The sequence below is a fragment of the Ctenopharyngodon idella genome, chromosome 12, assembly GCF_019924925.1.
Source record: "Ctenopharyngodon idella isolate HZGC_01 chromosome 12, HZGC01, whole genome shotgun sequence".
NCBI lineage: Eukaryota > Metazoa > Chordata > Actinopteri > Cypriniformes > Xenocyprididae > Ctenopharyngodon > Ctenopharyngodon idella.
Window position 1 is genome coordinate 27330323 of NC_067231.1, and position 26640 is coordinate 27356962.

Here is a 26640-nt window from a genome sequence, read left to right on the forward strand (position 1 = left end):
CAAAACGTTCAAAGTAGTAGTGGATGGAGCCATTTTTACTAAAATGGCTATAACTTGTGAACGGAATGAGATATTTTCACCAAACTCAGCACACCTATGTAAGAGCTCATTCTGTGGTAGTTTTATAAAAAGACACAGTGACTGGCCACTTGGTGATGCCATAACATGAAAAAATCATAAAAACAGCTATAACTACTTCACCGTTAGTCCAATTGACTTGAAAATTGGCATGCAGTGTCTTCTTCTGAGATGCCATGATTTTCTATGAGGACATTGACATAACTCAAAAAACATGTCCGCCATCGGCCAATGAATTTTGAGCAGCTATCACTTGCTCTGCCTGTTTGACTCACGGCCCTAGAGGCCTGTAAGAAATTCGAAAGAAATCAGCCACCGGGGTGCGCCATCACGTTTTTCATGCATGTAAAGGATTTGTGTATCGCACAATTTTTTGCGCACGCCCACGACATTCGTATCACATAGGTAGAACTCCTCATTCTGAGCAACTTTGCCTCTAGGACTGCCGCTGTCCACTGAAACGTTCTTTAAATATTGGACATAATTTCAATCGGTTTATCAGACATAATTTCCTCAGTTTTTGGCTCAGCATTGATAACTGTTAAAAAGCTTTAAAAACTATATATTTTCTATGGTAAATTGCCTGTATTTGCCGTAAGTGGTCTTTTCCATCTATGATCGAGATGGTTACAGCTAATTAAAACATACCTTTTTACGCATGTACGTAAAGGCCTTAAAACGCTTGAACCCTGATATATATTTTTGGTATTTTTGGTATATGTATAATTTGAATATATTTTGCTGTGTAAATTGTAACTGTGTAAATGTATTTTTTTTTTCTCATTGTAAGCTATTAGTCATTATTCATTCATATAATTGTATAATTTTAAAGTGATTATTGACAATTATGTTAAACTCATATTTTGCAATTGATGCAGTTGCATGAGCAGGATTTTTAATTTAAGCATTGTGAGGAATTTGATGAATCATTACAATCCTGTCAGAATTTTTTTTTAATGATGTTGTGGTATAGCACTGTCTTTTACAGTCCTATTCCCCATGTACATACTATGTACTTATTATAGTAGACATATTATAATAACTGGGTACAGTACTAACCCTGAACCTACCTCTAAACCTAACCTTAACCCATGTAGTAACCTTATATTACACAGTACTTTCTTAGGTAAGTACACTGTAAGTACACATAAGTGCACATACTGTAAAATAAAGTGCAACCGGTGTTGCAGTATTTATTATGTGGATATAATATTGGACACTGTTGTAAGACCGAAAGATAAATAAATAGTCTAACTTTAAATCTGAGGATCAGTTTGTGTAGCCTGACAAATCTAGAGAACAGAATAAAACGCATCCAAACGAAAATCCATCAGTTCCCATTATTGTTCTGTGGCTACTGACTTTGTTGTTCCACCTGCAGAAGAACAGAGCATTACTAATTCAATAAAACAGTCCGAATACCTTGAATTGATCTTGACAAGAGGGTAAATCTTTAGTGTAGCGGCTCTAATTCCAGCGACTGCTCTATCGCATGCTCTTGAGATTTGTGAGGTTTGTGCTCTGTTTGCTCTCAGTGTAGCGGATATACCGCTGTCAAATATGAATGTTATCTTACGGCTGAGCAACGATGTGGAACAAGGAAGGCCCACACAGTACCACAACGATGCACAAATACCCTGGTTTTAAGATACTGTGTTTCATGAAAGTTTAACTAAAAGTTATTTTTTACAGATTGGCCTAGAGAAAAAATACTGACACCAAAAGCAACTTGACACCCTCACTGCTGTCAGCTGATTATCTGAACCTAATTAATTAATATTAATAGGCAGGTGTTTGAGTTTGAGTTTGTAAACAATGTGTATTGCATGCATACATTAATGTCTTTATTATGTCTAAGGTGTTAAATGTGAAGATAAGTTGTGAAGCACAGGTGTTATATAGAGATACACTGATGCGAGTTATTTGGCATTAATATGAAGCTTTAACACACCTGAGGTGTTTATTGACGGTGATGTCAGAACAGCCACTGCAGGAGTCTGAGCTCATTTGGTGACATTGTGCGACAGTATGAAAGGTCACAGCATGGGCAGACAGAAAATAATGAAAATAAACAATGCCACTCTATATTATCCAAGGCAGACATATGCTGGTCTCTATATTTTTATTTTATTATTTATGTATTTATTTATTTATTTTTGCCTTTAGGGATATTTTTCAGTTTGATAAAGGGGAGTCAGTTTACTTAATCTGAAATGTCTTACAGCACAAAGTAGATGCATTAGAATGGTTTTGTATTGTATTATAGTATTGTAATGAGGCATTGCAATACATGACAGAGAATCGATGCATCATCCATGTCTTTTTGATGTCTAAGGTGTTATGTCTGAAGATATGTTGTGAAATATAGGTGTTATATGGATCTAGGTTATGAGCAGGGCTTGACATTAACTTTTTTGCTCACCAGCCACTGTCTCTAGTGGTTTTCCAAAGTTACTAGCCACTCAGCATTTTCACTGGCCACAATTTTGACAAAGATACCATGGGGGAAAACTGACATATAGATATTTTTAATATTATCTTATAATTTGGCAGCAGGTATATTAGGCTGCCGTCAATTTAAAGGATTAGTTCACTTTCAAATTAAAATTTCCTGATAATTTACACACCCCCATGTCATCCAAGATGTTTATGACTTTCTTCAAAAGAAATTAAGGTGTCATATACAATATGCTAGTGCAAGTAAATAACAATTAGTTCAAACTTTGACCTGTGGAGGGCAGTAATACACTTAGCAGCGTCTACACTGCCGGAATTCTAATAGAGAAGAAGAAACAAGACAAGTGTTTATGGTTAAAACGTATATAATTTTTATTTTTTTTTAGAAAATGACAGATAGTTTCACTAGATAAGACCCTTATTCCTTGTCTGGGATCGTATAGAACGCTTTGAAGCTGCACTGAAACTGTAATTTTGACCTTCAACCATTTGGAGTCCATTGAAGTCCACTATAAGGAGAATAATCCTGGAATGTTTTCATCGAAAACCTTAATTTCTTTTTGACTGAAGAAAGAAAGACATAAACATCTTGGATGACATGGGTGTGAGCAAATTATCAGGAAATTTTCATTTGAAAGTGAACTAATCCTTTAAGGCCTGACGCAGGGATACATTATACTGTTACACATGCGTTTTCTTTCTCAACTGTTTACATTCACTTAAAACATAACTGACTGTGTTTACGTAAATGCTCGCCAAGCAAGGCATTGTGACATTATTTTGTGTGTATTTGACTGTTTAAGTGCAATAAGCAGGGAAAAAAGCTCAATATAGTATTGAGAGGTGGCTTTATGTGCACACTTTGGGTGTGAGTACAAAATCTGCAGGGGAATGAGAAAATTATGCGCAAACCCACGCTGAAATTCAAGCCCTGTAACACCAATAATATTCATCCGGATCAAATGAAATGAGAGCGAGAAAACGCAGCTGGTACCGTATATCTATTCTGCGGAAAATGAGTATCGGAAGTGTTTCAGATATTTCAGTATCGATATGTATAGAAAAATCATTATTTTTGACAACACTACATTGCACTTAGTTTATTATTTCAGATGTCTTTTTAAAAGACTACAATTGAAAAAATTTATATAAAATGTATCCCACCAAAGTGGCTAGTAGGAGTGACTACATTACACGCCACTGCTGAAATCCGCTCGCATTTAGCAGGTTGGCGGGTGTTAATGTCAAGCCCTGGTTATGAGCATTACATTATCTAATTGTTAAGTGCTAGTCTCTAATGCAAGAGTGAAATAATCTTCAAAAACATATTTTTGGTTTTAGTCTGTAGTTTCATAGAACATGCAACCTCATTTATAGATATTTTTCACTGGCAAAATCCTTGTAACCACTTTCCAAGAAAGAAGGTTAGTAGCATAGGCTACATTTCTGATAATAGGTTTTGCAGTTCTAACTATTAACATTGTCTTCTGAAAAAAAAAGCATAATTACAGAATGTTTTTGTGGAGAATCTTGACCTATAGCTATCCATTAGTGATGTACATGTTGTATGTGTGTTAAGGCGACATAAATAGACTACTGAAAAACAACAGAGATGGGAAGTAGAGAGGTGGTGAAATGGACAGACAGAGAGAAGAGAGAGATCCGGAAAGAGAAAAACAACAATAAAACTCAGAAGAATGAGTCATAGTCTGTTGTTAAGGTAGTGATCCTCGGCCAATGTTCATCTGTTGTGGATAATATAGCTAGACCCTCTGACTTCAGCAGAACTTTCCGTGTACAGCCAACAATGTCCAATGATGCACTGTCCTTCTCAATGGGTCATCAGCTATTAATAGTCTAAACTCTGTTTCCTAACCAAACACAAATATTAACAGGTTACAGTATATATACAGTATTTTTATTGGTCAGATGTTGGAAGTGGCAGGGTAACTATTCAGTAACTCATGAATCCCAATAATGTAACTTTTGGGTTTGTGATCCACCTCATGCGATCAAGCTTGTAATAATTATTAAATGCCAACTCCTGATAACCATTTTGTTAGTTTTGACTAGTGTACACTATCGTTCAAAACTTTGGAGTCGGTAAGATTTTTGCTCATTTGATCAAAATACAGTAAAAACAGTAATAGTATTACAGTTTAAAATATTTTTTTCCTATTTGGATGCATTTTAAAATGTAAAATATTCCTTTGATGGATTATCAGCATCCATTACAACAGTCTTCAGTGTCACATGATCTTTCAGAAATCATTCCAATATGCTGATTTGCTGCTCAAGAAGCATTTCTTATTATTATTAATGTTAAATACAGTTGTGCTGCTTAAATATTTTTGGAAACCATGATATTTTTTATTTATACTTTTTATTTGGTGAATAGAAAGTTCAAAAGAACAGCGTTTATTTTAAATAGAACTAATTTGTGACATTATAAATGTCTTTACTGTCACTTTTGGATGTCTTTACTGGCACTATTGGATTCTTTCGGAAAAAAAAATTGAACGAGCTGGAAACCAGAAAGATTTGCTCTATTTTGAAAGCAGTTGAGTTTCCATCATGTTGCTGAAAAATGTAGTTAAGTTTGCTAGTCACTGCCCAACACTTGTCCAGCAATGTGCAGAACTATTAAGTGATACAAATATGTTTTTTTTTTATAAAGCACCTGCCAATTATGTGTTGAAATCAGTTGGGCCGTATGCCAGACTGTGGAAAATTAAGACTTCGGATACTAAGGGAAATTGGAATCCAGGCATCATAGCATCTACCTGCTGCCTCCTTATTTTCATTCAGTCATCCATCCATCCTTCCACCTGACCCAGAAAGATGAAGCATTGCTATCACATGTAGGGAAAGCACAGCTGTTTCTTTCTTCTGAAAAGCCAGCTGAAAGGGAATGAGCTGGCTGATATCCCACTGGCTCTTGGGCCTGGACTTCTTTAGAAAAGCATAAAGACACTGTAAAGTCAAGGTAGAAAGGGGGAACGCCATGGCTCAGTGGGGAAATGCATTCAAACAGTCAGGAGGGTTGAGGGTTGTCCACTTGTAGGAGATGCATTTTGAAATATTCATGTGAAAAAGTGTGAAGGAGAGCATGCTAAATAACATGGTGCAGATAAATGCCAGTGTTTTATTTTAGGTATCTGATGGGTTTAAGCTTTTTAATGCAATGTAGTGCTTGGTTTGATACAAATAAGAAAAATGTTGAAGACAAATTCCCTTTCAGGCCAAATAAAGTATTTCTGTTCACTTGAAGTTCACTTTTAGCCTGAGGTGTGAAAATTGTAAATAAAACAAAGATCATCGGAGTTTGTTTTACAAGAAAATACTATTTCAGTCTTTCTACTTCAAAATTTCACATTTAATTCAATGTGTTACTTGCGGTTTTCTTTAGTTGATGGTGAAATATAATAGCAATTTCTGATTTCCAAGTTTCAAGGATTATTGGAATGTTTTACAAGAAATGTAATTCAGTTTAATTCAGTGTGTTAAATGTGAAAGTACTCTAAAACATGCTGGGTTAAAAACAACCCAAGTGAATTAACCCAGCGGGTTGGGTTAAATGTTTGCCCAACCTGCTGAGTAGTTTTAACTAAATATTTTACCTAACTCAACTATTGTTTAAAAATTACTGTATTGTTCGCTTAAAATGAACCCAAAGTGTGTTGGAAATGAACATTTCTTAATATGTTTAATTAATAATAATTAAACATTTATTAAATTGCTTTATTAATAAATGTTCATCTTTTGATTATTATTATTGACTCTAGTAATTATGTGTGCTGATTTTTAATTTCTAAATTTCCAATTTTTTTAATTTCCAAATTACAAAATTATTTTTTTGTTTTCATTTTAAGCAAGCAGTGCAGTAATTTTTAAACAATAGTTGGGTTAAATGAACTGTAAATCAAACATTTACCCCAACCACTGGGTTAAAACAAGTTTGAGTTTGTCCGAGTTTGTCCGTTTTAAACCCAACTTGGGTTGTTTTTAATCCAGCATTTTAGTGTAGTTTTTTAGGGGTTTTTTTCTCTGTATGTTTCCAAGTTTGTCATTATTCATTAAAAAGGTACTTTTCGACTGCAACTATGATTTTTATCATTGCCGTTCGAAGAAATGACCTTGAGACCTTCTCAGATTCCAGGAAGGGAGGTGGAAAACCCTGGGAGTTTGATCTAATTACTGTAGCTAAATGCTAATGCACTCACGGAGTCTAATGGTTCAGGACTTGTCTCATATAAGCTTACTCGGTTGACCAGACATTCAGATCCAAGATGCCATGGATCAAGGCGAGCTAAAACATGCTAATGACCATAATTGAAGCACTATCTGAACTAAAGTAGGGTGGAGTGTATTGGCTTAACTTCAGGCAGCATTTTAATTAGCAAAGTTGTTCCACGTCTTGAGCCGCAGGTGGAGGGCCACAGGGATTGAGTGTTTGAAATATCATTATGGTGATTAGCTGCAGTGCCGTCGGAGTGTATTAAGAGAGCTGAAACATGAGATTTAATGAATTAATGAAAAGTATATGTTTCTTATGTAACAGGAGTGACCCGTGGCACCTCGAGTTGTCGTTTTTGATACAGAGAACCATGTTTCTTCTTCTTCAGTAACTTATTTAGTGTTCCAAGGGCATCTGCTCTTGTTCGTGAATTCAGGACAGAATGGCATCCATCTCAGGAAGATGGTGTGCTATCAGTTGGCTGCAGAGGACGTGTAGTAGATGTGTGTTGCGCAAAGGGAACAATATCCACAGAGGAGGAGGAGAAAATATTGAGACACCTGGATAATGGAGGAAAGCGAAAAGAATGAGCAAATTTACAGAGCCTCCACTTCTCCAGCTGAGGCCACGGTAACCAATAAACAATCATCTGCTGTCAGAGGGAACTGTTTTTATGCGGTTTATCAGGCAGACTCACACAGGCCTCTGCAACGGCACTAATAACTAGAGCTGTCAGCTTAATATGTTTACTTAGTGCGATTAATTAGAAGGAAAATAATGTGATAAATAATTGCCCATGAGACACTGACACAAGAACGTATCTAAAAAATTAAGTTTATTTTTCTTCTCCCTTGGCAAATTGTGTTTTTTTCTTGTTTTAAGCATAAATCTTACGGCTGGACCCATCAGACCCACAAATTATTCATTACATTTAATGAGCAATCAAGCAAACTCACACTCCCAACAAACTATGTGTTAGAGTTCTATGGGCCCTAACATACACCCGGCGCAATGCAACGCCAGGCGCAACACAAGTGTCTTTTGCTAGTTTCAGCCCGACACAGTTATCATTAGCTATGTTTCGAATTTAACTTGTGCGCCAATATAGAATATCGCATAAAACATCTGTGAATAAAGCGCTGTTTCCATCCAGTGAGTCAAAATCGTCACTTCCTGATAAACTGGCGCTAAATATCACTAAGAAAAATGGAAGTTGCTGCAGTAGATAATATATTCGTATATAATAAATTACTAGCGCCTCAGAGCTCGCAGATGAAACGCAATAAACGTTGTCATGTTATCTTGCATTCAGATGTCTGGTGTTTGTAAAAACGCGATCGTGTGAGGCACTTCTGGGAGGGAATTATACAGACTTTAACGACACTTTGCTCAGGCATCACAGAATGACCAAAACAGCATTTCAGATGCTGTGCAACTAGATTGTTCTGCTGGTTGGTCCAGTTATGCCGTCCCATCGCACAGTCACATGTCTTTTTTGATGCGCATCCCGCAATTTATTCGATAAAAGTGTTTCCATCATAGTTTATGCGCATGTTTTCGTATCGCATTAAAAAATGTATCCTACTCACTTGAGCGCATACGTTTTTTATGCGTATTTTTAGAATCTATGCGCATATTGGAGTTTCCATCCAGTGTTTTTTTTTTTATGTGATATCCCAAAATGTGCAGAAAAATAGGTGGATGGAAGCAGCTAGTTTCACGTCCAGCACCCAGGTTGCAAATGCACTTAGGGCAATCTGTTCACTCATGGGCGTGCTGGTCTGAAAAACGAGGTGTGTTCAGGCGCATTGTTGGCGTGTTGCTTTTTTGAGGCATCTGAAAACGACTGCGCCATTGACCAACAAAAACCTGGTCTAAGTCAATGGCACAGAATTTTTTTTTTTTTTTTTAAAGGGCGCATTAGTAATATGCACAACGTGCATACACTCTGCTTGTTACACACACAGGGACTTACACACCTCTCTGGAAAAGCATTCAGTCTTTCCGCTTGCAAATTCCACCATGTAAATAGCGAATCTGCCATGGTGCATGAGGCGATTTCAAAACACTGCTTCATGAAGCTTCGAAGCTTTACGAATCTTTTGTTTCGAATCAGTGATTCGGAGCATGTATCAAACTGCCAAAGTCACGTGAACCATTGAAATTTCGAAACGTTTCGAAACACTTATGACGTAATGAAGCCTCGTTTACTGAAATCACGTGACTGGCAGTTTGATACATGCTCCGAACCACTGATTCAAAACAAAAGATTTGTAAAGCTTCGAAGCTTCATGAAGCAGTGTTTTGAAATCGCCCATCACTAGATATTGTTGAATAAAGTTGTTATTTAGTTTTTTTGGCACACAAAAAGTATTCTCGTCATTTCATAACGTTAACGTTGAACCACTGTAGTCACATGAACTGTTTTAAATATGCTTTTAGTAGCTTTCTGGGCATTGAAAGTGTTAATTATCTTGCTGTCAATGGAGACCTCACTGAGCCATTGGATTTCATCAAAAATATCTTAATTTGTGTTCCAAAGATGAACGAAGGTCTTACGGGTGTGGAACGACATGAGGATGAGTAATAAATGACAGAATTTTCATTTTTGGGTGAACTAACCTTTTAATATTTGATGTTTTATTTTATATTTTAATTTGCTTTTATTATGTGTGTGTCAAATAAAATAAATGGTATTTGGAACACAAGACAAAGTGTGTGGAAATAAACAAAATATTGATTCTAAAGCCACTTTTCATAATGTCTATTCAATGCTTTACTCATCTGCCATAAAGACCTGCCACTCTATGAAGGCTTTGGTCAGCAGATTTTGAAAAAAGGTTGAATAATTGGGTTAAACATTTTAATCAATTGACAGCCCCAGTAATAACAGTCCTGACAGAAGCATTTGGATTATGGTTCCTCTTTGGAGAAAAGCGCAGATGTGTGACTGCAAAAGTAATCCTGGCCTACAACCTCGGTGCGACGTGCTAATTCCAGACACCCGCTGTTTGTGACAGGAGTGAATTGAATCAGAGGAAAGAGGGAGAGAGGCAGAGATGTGTGACAGTGAAAACGTCAAAGACAATGACGAAAAACGATTGTGAAGATGTTAATGTGTTTCAGCAAACAAACATATCTCTGCACCGCAGCTCTGGTTCCCTGGGTTCTCCAGTCGGCCTTGGCTGGGGTGAGAAAAGCGAAGAGTGGCAGAGGACTTCATTGAAACTTTCTCTGAAGATTATGGAGTAGATTCTCTCTGTTTTGCCTGTATTCAGGCAGTCTTTCCAGTTTTTCATTTACTATAGACTGGAACAGATTGAACTCATTTCAGTTCTTTGCTGGGTTTACTGTGAGTATGTTTGCTGAGATGTGTGCGTCCAATCAGTGACCTGAACAACCAATGACTTGTTGTAAAGGCTTGAATCAGACCAGCAGGGGCCAGTTGCATAAACTTAGCCACTATGTTAAGACTGTGTCTTAAGAACTAGTTTGACTAACTAGCCGTTAAAAATGGTGCAATGTGTAAGTCAAGTAACCTCACTGCAAGATGCCGCTAAAATTTATACACTGCACCTTTAACCAAGGGGTAATTAGTCTTTTCCAATTCAAATTAGACCGATCTACCCTTTTATGTAACTGACTTTAAAAAGTTAGGACTTGAAGAAAAAATTTAGATGACTAACTTTTAAGACTAGTCTAAGCGGTTTATGCAACTGGCCACAGTTTTAGTATTTGCTAGATCAGGGTTTTTTTAACATGAAGTGTCACTCTACACTGTTATCAAGATTTTGAGATTATTGGAAACTGATTATATACGTTGTGTCAGTTCCAAAAATCAACTTTTTCATTGGTAACTAATTCATGTTTTTGGGTTTTAAATTGATTTTTTTTTTTTTTTTCATATAAAAAATACAGCCAAAAATTGGATGTATGCATTTTGGGGTTAATGTTTTGAGCTAAAACACTGAGAGAAAATGAGACACTAGAAAAAATATGCAAAAGTGGATATTCAATTTCAATTGCTTCATTCGCTTCATTTTCAATCACACTACTTGCGTGCAGATTTTGTGTGATTTCCGGAAGTGGAAGTGTATGATTTTGCACATTTATATGTAAATGATATTCCTCCCACCCTGTAAATCTCACACTGACACAAATGATGCTTGCTTAAGGCAATCCTGCGGGAATGCTTATAACATTGAACCACACTGTGACTCGAGCTCAGATGATCAGCGTATGCTTTATTTCAATGTATTTTTCTTTGCTTATTACGCATTTTAATCCATTTTTATATTAACCTTTTTCTTTACCTTTTCTTATTCAGTTTTCATTCACACTGTAAAAAATGTCCTGTTACATAACCTAAAAATGTACTTTATGCGGTAACTAAATTAATTGGTTTTATTCAAGTCAAAATGTCATTTAATATGATTAATTAACCTGACTACATTAAATTACATCAACAAAAGTCATTAGGTAATAATAGCATTTTAAGTGCATTTTTATTTACCTCATGACCATAATGAAGGATTTAAAACGTGTCCTTGTCTTATTTCCTTTAGCATATATGTAAAGCTCCTCAATGTACCATTGTGTATGAAATGTGCTTGATAAACAAACTTGGCTTGCTTAACCAACACATTATATATGGGGGAATTGTATGCATAATTTGTCTGTAGCATAAACACAGATTTGGGGATATTTTATGGAGCTGTTTGTTGTAAAATCATTAGTGCTTGGGAACAGATAGGAGCTGTGTGCTAATCTAATAGTACCTTGACAAGCAACACAATGAGTACATTTACATCCCAAACTGACCGTAGGACAGATCAAACAAGAAGTGTGGTAGTTTGCGATCAAAATTGTAATCATTTGTTTTGCTTTTTCTTGTCATCACCGCTCCAGGTGACAGCATAAGTGGAAGATGCATTGAAGACCAAGGACAGAAATCCAAAGAGCTATATTATTATCCCATAAATTACAGCTTTATGGTCCTGTAATCAAATTCTCCTCCAGTCTTGACATTTCTAAATGAGGCTATATGACATCTTACTGTGCGTCATTTACTGGTATTATCATTTCATTTAGCTGGACATTAATCTAAACTGGATGTATAAGTATGATATGAATGTTGTGAAGTAGATAATATTATGCTGATTTTTTGCACAGACAAAACTCGCTGCCATGATGCTGTGCAGTTTGTTAAGGTGTTTTGCCTGTCCTTTCATTTGTTGCTACACTGTAAAAAAGAATTGTTGGTTTAACTTAAAGTAAGTTATGTGAGTTCATTGAATTTAATACAATGAAGGTGATTGGTTTAATCAACAGAAACTCAAAAGAGTATGTTATCTGAACCACATTAATTATCTAAGTTGATTTGACACAAGAGAAAAAAATGTGATAACAAATCATGAAAATATTTTTATACAGTGCGGGTGTTCTGGGTGGTTGCTAGGGTGCGATAATTAAGACAGTGTCGGCCTAAATTAAATCTGTCCACACTGAAAGCAAACTCAGTGTGACAACACAAACAGAAACTAAGCAATTGTATGTCATGGTCACAGCTAATTAGGTCAAACACTGAAATGTACTGCAACATGGAAGAGATACAGTATTTTTTACTGATTGTTGCTTTACTGTGTTGGAAATGTAACCATTATCCCCCCACCTATAATATATAGGAAAAGTAATCATACACTTCTCCTCAAGAAACATATTTGAGGTGTTATTCATGTCTGTAGCGCAAATGTTATGCACTGAAGTTTAATACTTCAGATAAGCAGTTTGTTCAGATCACTAACCCTTAATATGAGCTTCCGGCGTGAAGAGGCATTCTGGGCCACAATAGTGAACTATAAACAGGAGAAATATGAGAGAAAGGAAAATAGTGGAGATTATTCACTGCCGGTGTGAGTGATTGTGTTGAACTAAGCTTTAGATCAAATAGTCACGCTCCATTAAGCCCGCATGATGGTAGCTGTAAAACATTTCCATATGAAAAGGAAAGGAAGGTCATTTTTCCTTTCCATCGGGACAGTCACACACCTCTTGTGAAAAAAGAACCTGATTATCTGCGGTCCGTGCTATAGAAGGCAATGACGTAAACTCTTATACACAACTCTTATGACAGGCCAACACACGTAGATTATGCTGTCAAGGTCAAGAGCTATTTAAGAGCCTTCTTTTACGCATCTGTGAACAGGACAGTCAAGAGGATTCAGCTCTGCAAATATTAAACTATGATTCTCTTGAGGTTTGGACAATCAGGTTTGTTACACCATCAGTGGCAGCTACAATCGACTCGTAATTTAAAGTAGTTGAATTAAGGTCAAGCTGCAGTGATTTTAGCTTCTACAGAAAAGTAGCTAATTATGTTACATTTATTTAAAAGAGGGATAGTTCACCTAAAATCATTTGTCAACTTGCATTCATTTAGTTCTAAACATTTATGACCTTTTCTTCTTCTGCGGAAAACAAAAGAAGATAATCTGAAGAATGTGTCAGCTGTTTTTGTCCATACAGTGAAAGTCAAATGGGTCCAAATCAACATTGGACCACACTGACTTTGATTTTTCTTGTTTCACAGAATAAATCAAGTCATAGCCTAGGTTTGGAACAACATGAGTAAATGGATGAGTAAATAATGATAGGATTGTCATTTTCTTTTAGGGAGGCAATATCTTGTTAAATATAACAGTCAGTTAATTTTTAAAATTATTAAATTTGAACAGAAAACTATGCAAGCTTGTTTCCGCCACTGAATAAAAAATAAAAAAGGTAATTGCGACTTTTTATCTCAGAATTCTGAATTTTTTTTCTCAAAATTGCGAGATATAAACTTGTGATTGCGAGTTATAATGTCAGAATTGCGAGATATATACTCACAATTGCAAGAAATAACGTCAGAATTGCGAGTTATAAACAGTTGCAGGATATAAACTCACAATTGCGAGAAGTAATGTCAGAATTACGAGATATAAAATCGCAATTCTGACCTTTTTTCTTGCAATTCTGACCTTTTTTCTTGCAATTGCGAGTGTATATCTTGCAATTCTGACATTTTTTTTTTTTTAGAATTGAGATATAAACTCGCAATTGCAAGTTTTAAAGTCCAATTCTGAGTAAAAAAATACTTTTTTGTTTTTATTGTGAGTTTATATCTAACATTTCTGACTTTATAACTCGCAATTGCGTGTTATAGAGTCAGAATTGTGAGATATAAACTCACAATTCTGAGAAAATAGTCAAAATTGCAAGTTTATATCAGTTAAGACTTTATAACACGCAATTGCGACTTTACTGTATATCACACAATTCTGACTTTATAACTCGCAATTGTAAGTATATATCACGCAATTCTGAGAAATTGTGAGATAAAAATAGTCGCAAAATTTATTTTTTATTCAGTGGCGGAAACAAACTTCCATAGAAAACGGCGATTAAAAAGAAAAAGATGTAAAATGTCTCAGGGTCTCAAATGAATCTTTCAATTTTTGTGAATTTTTTGTGAGATAGTTCATGTTCATGTAGAATAACAATGTGAACAATGAAAAACGAATCACAAAAGTTATGAAAAAGTTGTAAAAGAAGGCGAAATACATTTGCCTTATAGTCTTCTGGCTGTGTATATGAATACACAGAAGCACAAAATGAACTGTTTGATTGAGTATTCAAGTATTCATATCAAACAGTGAACAGTCTGAATGAACCGAATTACTAACAGATGAATCTGACTTTCCGTCTACGGCTTTTCTTTTTCCATTTTAACAGTGACATAAAAACACTTGTACCAACAACGTGATACAAAAAACAACGTACTGCTATTCATTGGAAAAAGCAGCTTGTTACTGGAGAAGCTCCACTGTTTTGAAAACATCTAAGCCTCTGAAAAATGTAGTTAACTTCTTTAGTTCGTTACTCCCTAACATTATACATGATCAAAACCAATGGGAAGTGACTTCTTCACTTGTTAGTTGGCCTTGTACTGTGCACCTCAAAAAGTCTTGATATTTCAGAGGTTATCTTGGAAATTGGCTGTTAATAAGGTCATGTTTGCATAGCATAAAGCACATCTGCTCTCTTTTTAAGTGCAGTGTAAACATTAACATTTCACATACTGAGACCTTCCTCTCCATGAACTCTGCAGGATTAAAGACGGAGAATAAAGACAAATGTTTGCCATGAATCTGGCTCTGGAAGATCATGAGGAGTAATCTCGCTGTTCTCAGCAATGCACGTGGACCAGAGTGAGCGATCGCTCACACTTAAGTCAAGATATTATTACTGGGTCATCCCTCTCTTCTTCTGTCCCATCAACAGAGAGATTTCATCTCCTAATGTGACTCTCCCGCTAAAGAAGACACAGGGAGAAGACAGATATCAGTCAAAGATGCATCTGAATGCTTCTGCCATCATCTGCCTTCACCGGTATGATGAGAGTTAATATCTTCTATCTTTTCTAGGGTGGACTTATGAGGACTGTGCTTGCTTGATGGACGAGAACAAACTTTGTTGGATGCATCAGGATATTAATTAATATAACTCCTATTGTGTTCATCAGAAAGAAGAAAGTCATTTACACCTAGGATGGCTTTAGGTTGAATAAAGCTTAGGGTAATTTTCATTTTAAAATGAACTAATCCTTTAAAGGGTTAGTTCACCAAAAAATTTAATTTCTGTCATTCAGTACTCACCCTCATGTTGTTCCACTCCTGTAAGACCTTTGTTCATCTTCGGAACACAAATTAAGATATTTTAAATCTGAGAAGTTTTTTTCTCTTCCATTGAAAACAACAAAATTAGTACATTCAATGTACAGAAATGTACTAAAGACTAGGGCTGCACAATACGACAAATAACATTGAACTTGAACGTGATTATCACTTAAACGCGATTCTTGGTGCAATTATGAAATCGCAAAGGCTGCGATTTTTTTTATTTTTTTTTTTTTTTTTTTTTTATGCACAGCTTGTCAATGAAGTATGGCTCCAAATGCTAATCCATCTGAAAGCACTGAGAGTTTGAATCACTTATAATGTACATTTAAAAAAGCAACACTCATCAAACATCTTTCCACACATGAGAAGCATTTATTAACATCTTGTCCAACAAAAGACAACATTTAATGATGTTTTACTCCAAACTCACTTTATAACGACAGTTGAGCATCCTTCTGTGACATGATGTGGCTTCTTACACAGAATAAGGTGTTGTGTGTTCGTTAGTCACGTTTAATCAAAACGTTTCATTCTTCTGTTTATTCAGCTACAGCGATATGATGCATGTTATCTTCTTCTGCGGCAGGGCATATTTAGAGTTTCTGCGCAAGAGCGCCCTCTGGCTTTTAGATGGAGAAACATTTACTACTGATCACAGAACCGTACAGCTCTGACAAATCGATCTGATAAATCGTGCAACCCTACTAAAGACATCGTTAAAATGGTCGATGTGACTTAATGTTATGAAGCGACGAGGCGAGACTTTTTGTGCACAAAAACAAGGCAAAAATAATGACTTTATTCAATGAGTTTTACTCTTCCCTGTCAGTCTATTAAGCAGTTGGTGCAGTGCTGTGTTTCCCTGTTTACGTCCGAATGGCGGCTCATTATTGGCCAGCTCCTGCGTCAGCATAACACTGCTCATGCAAACATGCGTCGGCCAATACTGAGCCGCCGTTCAAACGTAGAACCTGGAAGCTGCAACGAAAATTGCGTAGCAGAGGATAGACGAATTTGTTGAATAAAGTCGTTATTTTTGTTTTGTTTTTGAGCATAAAAAGTATTCTCATCACTTCATAAGATTAAGGTTGAACCACCTCACGTAGACTATTCTAACTATGTTTTTAACTACTTTTCTGGACATTGAATATCCAGAAATACCCAGGTATGCAAACTAATAAACTTTTGTCTGATTTCACCCTTTAGAATTAGCCTATAATTTAGCCTACATAGCCTAATGTAATTCAATGTGACGAGACAAAACATTAAGGAATCTGTTTTCATTTATTATATAATAATTTTAGAAATGTTGGAACGTCTTGCATCTTTAATGGCAGATTGATTTTCATAGTAATCCTTTCACGTAACGTTAGTCCTAATTTTTTATAGTTCTGAGCGATATGGGAAGTCAAAATGAGATGCTGAGGCGACGCACAGTAAATCACACTAGTGTTGTGAACAAAATTTAGCTAATTTAAATTTATAATTTTTAGCATTAAGTCATTTATTTGTAATAAACAATTATAAGTTGGGTTTTCTGTGTTCATTTTTTATTTCCTGTCGCTTTGAAAGCTCTTTTGTTGTATATAACAGTGTAAACCGCTCGATAACCCTTTTATTTAAGGCTTAATTTATGTCCCGTAGACCGTCCGTTGCATTGCAATTGCAAGTAGTATCAATAATGTCAAATGTGCAGTGAAATGTCCTGTGTGTTTGCTGTTTAAACGACTGTTCTCACCGATACGCTTGTTGTACATCTTCATGGAGTTTTTTCGTGTTTTATAGACTCGATATTGTTTCCAAATGTGGTGAGCAAATAAGACAGCACCCTCAACCTAAAACATATTCCTGATTCCTGAAATATTAATAAAGATAACAAGTTATATCATTTGAAAGTTCTAAAGGTTTACTGTCAATATACAGTGTCTTTTTTACAATATAGATGCTCCAACACCAGTAATTGTAATTTGTGTCGGGTGTGCAAATAACAACATGAAAAATCAAACGGGGCTTCATACCTTTATAATGAAATAGCGATCGCGAGATAAATCCAATCCGTGGCACTTGGGTAAAATGTCCATGAGTGTCCATTAATAAAACAAAAAACAGTACTTTTACTTTTACAACAGGTAGAGATTTTGGACAATAGTCCAAAATCTCTACCTGTTGAAAAATTTAGTGTAGTGTAATTTTATAGCAATTTAGTGCCTTATGCAAAGGGACATGAAAGTCAGTGGGTACTTATTGAGAATGTCGCAGCATATTTCATATTCTAAAGAGCATTTCATAAATGTTCTCCCAGTAGCACAGTCAACTCACTTGACAAGCCCCAGTGACAGATTTTAGGAAATTCTGATCTTGGAGATACATTTGTTGGTGAATTTTAAAGGCTGTATCACATTGATTTTTAGACATCATGCTGATAAATGTGTTGTTGTTGTTTCAGAAAGACAAGCAAAAAGAGTGGGATTATAAAGGCTCAGACCTGTTGGAACACATTGCAAATATCAAGAAACGTCTTTCTAAAGAGAAACCGCAACAAGCTGCTCTACAGAAAACACAGCAGAAAGCGCAACAGTCACCTCAACAGAAAACGCAACAATCCATTCAACAGAAATCGCAACAAGCACCTCCACAGAAAACTCAACAACCTGATAAAACTGGTACCTTTTTTTTTGTTTGTGATTCATTCACTTTTCCTGCCTCTTGTATGCACATTCCCAACTAGACATGTGTCCGTGTTCAGTAATATGGTATATTGCAATATTTATCGTGCACGTTATAGTTATCTTGGGCACTTGAAAAACAGTGACTTAAGGCCCGTTCACACCAAGAACGATAACTATAAAGATAATATTAGCGTCCACACCAGCGGATTATGTCATTCTGTTTATTCTAAGCGCATGCTTTTCTATCACTTGTTACAGCAGGATGGATCCTGATTGGCTGTCAATGTTTTTATCATTCATCAGCTGGATAAAATCATTCTGAAAGTGATTCCAATGATATAGTTTCTCTGTGTAGCTGTGGTCTGCTATTCTTTAATATTGAGAACGATTTTTAGAACTATATCTTTATCATTATCTTTATAGTTATCGTCCTTGGTGTGAACATGCCTTAATTCTGCGTATATTATAATGGTCTATAAAAACTTGGTCCAGTTTTCGCTTCGGTCAGAATAAGAATGACAGACAGGCTGAATGAAAATACATATTCACTGTCTTTCATTAGTTCAGTAGGTGAAGCTTATTGAGAAGAATAAATACAGTGGTTACCCCTGTACACAAAGCAGCGCTGCACAATTTTCTGTTTCTGACACCCACTTGTCTCAGAGAAGAAAGTCAGAACTTTTTAACTATTTTCAAAGAGCCTTTTAGTTTTTTGTACTCACTGTTTATCAAATGATATCAAATACATAAATACTTAGAGACTTAGGGAAATCTGCATATTGCTTGAAAATGTTCTGATTCTTTATAGTTGTATTCTTTTGCACTTTTGCAAAATTGGTTAACTTTATACATTTTTATTGTGTATCATTTTTTTGTATTAGTATTTATCACCAATTCTGCTTCTTGTTTATCAGAAAATGCTGTGCCTCAGCACAACACAACTTCCTCCTCGACCAAAGTTGCCTCAGCGTCTGTTGCTTCAACAACTCTCACCTCTCCTGACTCACCCGACAGTCTGATACCACAGTCACCAAAACACCATCTATCTCTCCTCAAAATATCATGTTGGCAGCTTTCCAGCCAAAGGTCATCCTCCAGAAGTTGTCTATGGAGGTCATCCTCCAGAAGTTGTCTATGCTCGCACCCGTCTTACCAGCTGTTGGTGTGTCGAAGGGTTGTATTCAAACTGTAAAATCTGCTACAACTATCAGTACCTCAAATTTAAGGTGAGTAATGGGCTTGTACTGGTTAAATATGGGATGGGATGGAATACTAACCACCAACCATCTCACACTACATTCCAGAAATGCAAAACGACCTGCCCCTGATGAGGAAGAGGTGTATGTCTCTGAGGAAGAAGAGCACATTTCAGAGCAAGACCAGTACAAGTCCATAAACTTGTATCATCGCTGTTGTTCAGCATGTTTGGATAGGGTAAGACTGTCTCAGGTCAATATGCATCATGGTCAAAATCCACTTCTTATCCCATTGCTTTTTAAGTTTCGACAAATGACTGCTCGGAGGCGCATAAAAGGAAAGGTGAGGAAGTTGATCCATTTGGCATTCAACTGCACTGCATGTATGCTACCATTCAAAAGTTTAGGTCAGTAAGATTTTTTTTAATGCTTTTGAAAGAAGTCTCTTGTGTTGAGCAAGGCTGCTTTTTTTTTAATCAAAAATACAGGAATATTGTGAAATATTATTTCAATTCAAAATAACTGTTTTCTATTTTAATATATTTTAAAATGTAATGTATTCCTGTGACGCAAAGCTGAATTTTCAGCATCATTACTCCAGTCTTCAGTGTCAGATGATCCTTCAGAAATCATTCTAATATGCTGATTTGCTGCTCAAGAAACATTTCTTATTATTATCAATGTTAAAAACAGTTTTGCTGCTTAATATTTTGTGGAAACCGTGATGGTTTTTTCCTGGATTCTTTGATTAAAAGAAAGAAACAACAGCGTTTATTTGAAATTGAAATAGTTTGTTACATTATGAATGTCTTTACTGTCACTTTTGATCAATTTAATGCATCCTTGCTTAATAAAAGTATTAATTTCCAAACTGACTCCAAACTTTTGAGTCGAGGGGCTTCTCTGTATGGCAGAGAAATAATGTCTCCTATTCACTCTCTTTAGGTGTTTTCCCACATTTTCGATTTCTCTCCGTGTGGGCGGAGTCTGTGTGACATGCAGGAAGTGCAAGAATACTTGTTTGAAACACGTTGTGACTTCCTCTTCTTGGATATGCTCTGTATGGTCCCGTTTGTCCTTGTGAATTGCACCCGACCCCCTTCCACATCATCCGACCGGCCTCACCTCTACCTGCAGGACATCTCAGAGGGTAGGGAGGCATTGTCGTTGCCTTGTGTTAATGAAGTGGACAATAAGCCTACTCCTAACGTCTCTTACACCAAAGACAGATTTCCAGCTTCCATCAATACAAGCTTAGACTTCTTGATCGGCTGTGACTGCACAGATGGCTGTTGGGACAGGTGCTTTTTTTTTTTTTTTTTTAGTCTTTATTTCTGTGTGCAAATTTGCAAAAAAAAAAAAGAAATGTTTAACTTTGGCCTTGGAGGGCCACTTTCCTGTAGAGTTTAGCTCCAAATCTTAATCAAACACACCTAAACAGGCTAATCAATGTCTTCAGGATTATTAGAAAGCTGCAGGCAGGTGAGTTTTCATCAGGATTGGAGCTAAACTCTGCAGGACAGTGGCCCTCCAGGACCGAAGTTGCCCATCCCTGATTTAGACACAGAAGTTTGTCTATGTGTTTACCGATTCCTAACCAGCAATCATAATTCTTGAAATGTCATACACTAAATATGGCTTTACAGATAAAATGTTTTTGTTGTTGTTGTTTTTACCTGGAAAGTTTTATTTCAGGTTACCAACAAGTCATAATTATTTGACAAAATAAATTGGATTGAATTTTAAATTATGGATATCATTAATAAACGTTGTATTTGTATGTGTGACAGGTCAAAGTGCGCATGCCACCAACTGACCATTGAGGCCACGTCCTTATGCAGTGGCGGTCCAGTTGATGTTAGTGCTGGATACACACATAAGAGGTTGCCAGCAAGCTTGCCAACAGGGTTAGAAACAACCTCTGTCTGTTTTTCTGTCTGTCTAATTCTTGTTTGATTACAACAGAATTGCCTCACCAAAATCAGATGTACTGCATTGTTACAGTGTTCATTTTATTTAAAAAAAAATATTATAATCATGATCTGGTCCAGGTCAGTGCATAACTGGATACACTTTTATTCAAAAGTTTGTGATCAATATAATTTTAAATGTTTTCGAAAGAAGCTTCTTATGCTCACCAAGGCTGCATTAATTTGATCAAAAATTCAGTAGTATTATGAAATATTATTACAATTTAAAGTAATGGTTTTCTATCTTAATGATTCTTTGATAAATAGAAAGTTCAAAAGAACAGTATTTATTTGAAATATAAATGTTTTGTTACATTATAAATGTTTACTGACCTTGTGGGAAAAAAAAAATCTTACCTCAAATTTTGAATGGTAGTGTATCATTTTCTCACCTCAGAAATAAGTGTTGAGGGAAAGTTACTTTTAAAAGTAATGCATCACAATATTGCGATACTCCCTAAAAAATAATTATTTGTGTTACTTAGTTACTTTTAATGGAAAGTAATGCGTTACATTATTTTTGCATTACTTTTTCTCACCTGGGCTGGGCTTGCTTGTTTGCTCAGATTTAGCCTATAACTAAAATAATTATCATGTTCACACAACGCACACAAGACCTCTGCACTTACTCCCGATTTCTGTCAACATGGGGACAGGAGAGGTGTCAGTCAATATATGGGAAAACGAAGTAACTTGCATTACTTTTTTGAAAAAGATATTAAATTTAAAAGTAATGGGTTACTTTACTCATTACCTGAAAAAAATAATTTGATTGCTTAACTTGTGTTTATATGTAATGCATTACCCCCAACACTAAAAAAATGACATTACACGTTTTCAAACACCCTCGCTCTTCTCTCTTTCCATCCCTGTAGGGTGTACGAGTGTAACCGTCTGTGCCGCTGTGACCCGAGAATGTGCAGCAACAGGTTGGTTCAGCACGGTCTGCAGCTGTGGCTGGAGCTCTTCATGACACGGCAAAAGGGGTGGGGCACCCGCTGCAGAGATGATGTGGCCAAGGGCACATTCGTGTGCATTATCACTGGTAAGCAATCATGCATTTGAACCAAAAATTTTTTAGACCAAAACATTGACTTACTTATCACCTACATTCATCACCTCACAGGTAAAATAGTAAATGAAGACGAAGTGAATGAAGATGACACAATGTCCGGCAATGAGTATTTGGCCAACCTTGACTTTATTGAGGGGGTGGAGAACCTGAAAGAGGGTTATGAGAGCGAGGTGTACTGCTCGGACACAGAGGTCGAAAGCAACAAGACCATAACCGTGAAAACGGTAAATACTCTCTACCAAGAAGACTCTAGCAATGGTGAAGGTGTGTTGTGTGTGTAACTATCCAGCCTTACGATTACTGAACATATAACCAAGCAATTGTGTGTCTTTTCAGTTGTTTGTGTATCTGAATTTTTTCTGTTTTTATTTATTTATTTATTTTTATTCTATTTTCATAGAAAGAGTGATAAGATGCAGTGTTGTGATGTTAGTGTCATTTATATACTGTTATTGTTTTTACTAATATTTTAAATTAGTCTTTATTTTTATAGGTTCAGTTTTTATTCAGTAATTTTATTAGTTCTTTTTTTCTATTTAGGTTTGATTTATAATTTAAGTTTTAGTTTAATTTTAGTTTTTATTTATTTCCAGTTAGTAATTTTAGTGCTTCCAGTTACCAATGCAACATTTCAAATTTTTGTTAAATATTAGATGAAAAACTAAACCTTATGTTTTATTATATTTCAGCTTTGTTTCAATAAATTAAAAATCCTCCTTGAGATACGAGACCGGTGTGATGCATGGGTTGCGCTCGTTATCAATCACCCCCATTATCAATCACCCCACCGGCCTTGCGCTGTTCTCCTGGCCCTCAGCTTCGTCCTGATTGCCACATACATATTAGTAACTAATGAAAGATTATGAAATTTTAGTGCATACTATAGGTGTGCATCATAAAATCTTAGGTCATAAAGTGTTGAAACAGGCCGCATTGTTCCAAACTGTTTGATGTAAGTGTTGACATGACCTTAAAATTGACATATAATTTTCATTTATGCATTTGACAGACACTTTTAACTAATTCATGTTCCATTCAAGTTTTACATTTTTTAAGTTGATGCATTCATTCCCTTGGAATCGAACCCATGTCCTTGGCATTGTTAGCACCATGATCTACACATGAGCCACATGTAGCTTATAATTTTATTATTACTTCATGTCCGACAACATTTAAATGCTCATGTAGTGGCTTTAGCTTTGTCTTTGATACAAGACAAACTAATCCTAAATCCAATTTAGGATGCATAGCATGCAAATTGGGTTACAGCCATGGACAATAAGGTAACTACAGTAGGTTGAAATCTAGCAACTTTTTTGCATCATTCCTATTGCTCTATTATGTAGCAATCTTGCCTGATGTTTTTCTTGGTCTGTCCTCTTTACCTGTTTTGTCTGTGATGAGTCCTTAGGCAAGACAATACTATCCCATAAGCCACATAAAGCATCTAAAGATGCTCAGAAGAAAGTAACCAAACAAATGAGAGAGGACGGTCAGTTTTAATTCTCTTGAAGAATCTTTATTCATTTTATGCTTTTAGCATTCCATTGAATTTGCTGAGTCTATAATTTGTCTCTAGGTCAAGAGAACTCAGGTCCAAAGCGTCACTTTGCCATAAAGTCCTGCCAGAGAAGAGTAAAACCACCAGAAACCACTGAAGCACAAAATAAGAAAATGAGGACAGCTCTGCCTGCCAACACCCGCAGACTGTTTGATGGCGAGGAGACCTGTTACATCATTGATGCGAGACAAGAAGGCAACCTCGGCCGCTACATCAATGTAAGCTAAACCCAGCCTTTCATGAAGTGCCCACAATAATATGAGTTTGTAAAAATTTTAGATAATTTTAGAGTTTTCAAATTTTTTTGTTTTACCATTAATTCTGCCTCTCTCAACAGCATAGCTGCAATCCAAATTTGTTTGTCCAGAACGTCTTTGTGGACACTCATGATCTCCGGTTCCCATGGGTGGCGTTCTTTGCCAGCAAGTCAGTTCCTTGATTTGTAACAGCTTGGTTATCTTTTGAATTGTGTTGATATACTTAAAAATGAGTGATGTTTACTGAGTGGAAATCCCTGACATGATTCATAATCATTAATTAACTAAATTCTTAGGGGCCGTTCACATAGAATGTGTTTTTCTATTCCACTGCACAAATTTTTCCTTGTTTTTCTATGTAACCCTAGACAAATAACTTTTTTTTCAGTCAATAAGCAATTATAGGGTGAAAATAAAACCTATAAAAAAACCAGCATTTTTTAGAGTGTACAAGTAAACTAGTATATTGATATTATATAAGTATACTAGTATATGTTACTGTATACTTACTACATAAAGTATACTTAAAAATATACTTGAACTTTACTTAAGTATACTTATTTTTTTGTAAGGGATCCCTTTAGGATGCTTTTCGTTTCCCCTGACACAGACAGTGAGACGAATCCCACAGTCTCACCAGCCAATCCTTTATTGCTGAATGAGCATTTCGAGCTTTCAGGAACAACTGGTTGTTATCCTGATGTTTCCCAGCACTGCTGCATCCTGGGATGCTCTTAACGAAGGTCTTTGAGGATGGTCAGCTCTCATACCCAGCATGCATCCTTTCAAAAGCTACACCAGGGTTTGTGGGGACACTGCACATTTCAAGAGAAAAACATATCTGAGCAAAGACAACCCTGAAATCATGGCTTCAGAGAAGCATTTGAAATGGCTGGTCTGGATGTGGCTGGGAGCCACATATGTCAAGAAGTTCTTGCCTTGCCTCAGTTTCCCAACTTATTGTTGAAGTTGTGTACGAGCTTTATTCTCTTCTTCTGACAGATTTCTTTGAGTAAAAACCCAAGAAACAGCAAGACTGCATTCCAATTTGGTCACAAAAGCAGCCACACATTTAAAAGGGAATTTGTGTCTCTATATGTTTGTCATTATGGCATGATAAACCTTTAAAGCATAATGGTTTTCTAGTGAAAACGATGTTCAATACCCTGGTTTGTTTTCAAAGCTTTCTGTGTTTCAATGACCTGTCAGCTTTGCTCTTATCTTTACAGAAACAGAAGCTTGGCATGGAAAAAGTTTTTTTATCATATTGCAAGTTGTACCATCTAAGGATCGTTATATAAAGTTTCAGAATGTTTTGAAGGTGCAGTGATTTTCTGTTTGTAAGATGTCTAGTTATTAATATAAGATTTCTGCTAACAAACAAATAATTACATTTGCAATGATGTGCAACAATCTGGACTTTCAATAGAGCATAAATAGTCCAATATTTCTCCTGTGCCCTTCACGGTCACATGATATAGGTTTATCTGCAAACACTTAAAAAAATGTAACTAACTGAAGCTCTATTTCTAGACATTTGAGACGGTAATGTTTCATTTCAATAATAATAATAATAATGCAATGGTCTAGTTGCCGGATAAAGTGTCCTCCTGACATAAATGAATAATAACGCTAAAAATAATCTTCTAATCGGTTTCATGTAGAAATATAATCAACCCTTTCTTCCTCTAATAAAGGACATTGGCAAGGTCGGAAGTTGACTCTAAAATAAATCATACTTTAGAATGAAAGACTGATTTTAAGTGTCTTTCAGCATTTCATCATTTCCACTGAGAATTGCCTCTTTTAGAGATTCGTACATGTTCCCAGCGCACTCACTGAACTGGTCTTCATCATATTTACAATACAAACTGTTCATTAAAAATAAACATGCACATCATAACATAATGCACTGGAACAATACATGTGCACATTCAAAGATAAATTCAGCAGGAAGGAGTTTGAACATGTAGAAAATGCTTTTCTGAAACATCAACTGCTATAAATTTTCTTAAAGCAATAGTTTACTCACAAATAAAACTTATCAAATAAAACACTACTCCTATTTCGAGTCTTCTGAAGTCATTTGTGTGAGGGAAAAGTTGTCATTTACAAATTTATCTTATAAATTCACAATATAGCGTACAGTCATTTGGACTACATTTATTTAACAAATTACTTTACCCAATACTGTACTAGGTTTTCTACAATTATAGGGTATATTATACTACAATACACTACAGTTTAGTGTATTACAAACTAAAGTACATTACAGTATTACAGTTTATTAGTTCACTATAGTTAATACTACAGTATGCTGTAGCATTCATTAACAGAGTGTTGTAAATACTATAATATATACAGTATACTACAATATACCATAGTATGGTTCAAAAACACTATAGTATTTACTATAAATT

At 35.8% G+C, this 26640-nt stretch overlaps 1 protein-coding gene across 2 annotated transcripts in view; it reads left to right on the forward strand.

Annotated features, from left to right (window-relative positions):
* The window catches only part of LOC127524151 (histone-lysine N-methyltransferase SETDB1-A-like), a 69233-nt gene extending 43698 nt beyond the window's left edge, over nt 1–25535 (forward strand). Inside the window, exons 4-14 of one of the 2 annotated variants that reach the window (XM_051915552.1) lie at nt 17939–18155; nt 19076–19387; nt 19466–19595; nt 20303–20658; nt 21148–21264; nt 22203–22372; nt 22454–22666; nt 23814–23894; nt 23982–24181; nt 24301–24389; nt 24793–25535. In XM_051915552.1, the coding sequence (XP_051771512.1) occupies nt 19224–19387; nt 19466–19595; nt 20303–20658; nt 21148–21264; nt 22203–22372; nt 22454–22666; nt 23814–23894; nt 23982–24181; nt 24301–24389; nt 24793–24958 (1686 nt within the window). In that variant the 5' untranslated portion in view covers nt 17939–18155; nt 19076–19223 and the 3' untranslated portion in view covers nt 24959–25535. The remainder of the gene's footprint in view (nt 1–17938; nt 18156–19075; nt 19388–19465; nt 19596–20302; nt 20659–21147; nt 21265–22202; nt 22373–22453; nt 22667–23813; nt 23895–23981; nt 24182–24300; nt 24390–24792) is intronic. The other variant, XM_051915553.1, reaches the window with a different exon arrangement.
* The last annotated feature ends 1105 nt before the right edge of the window (nt 25536–26640 follow it).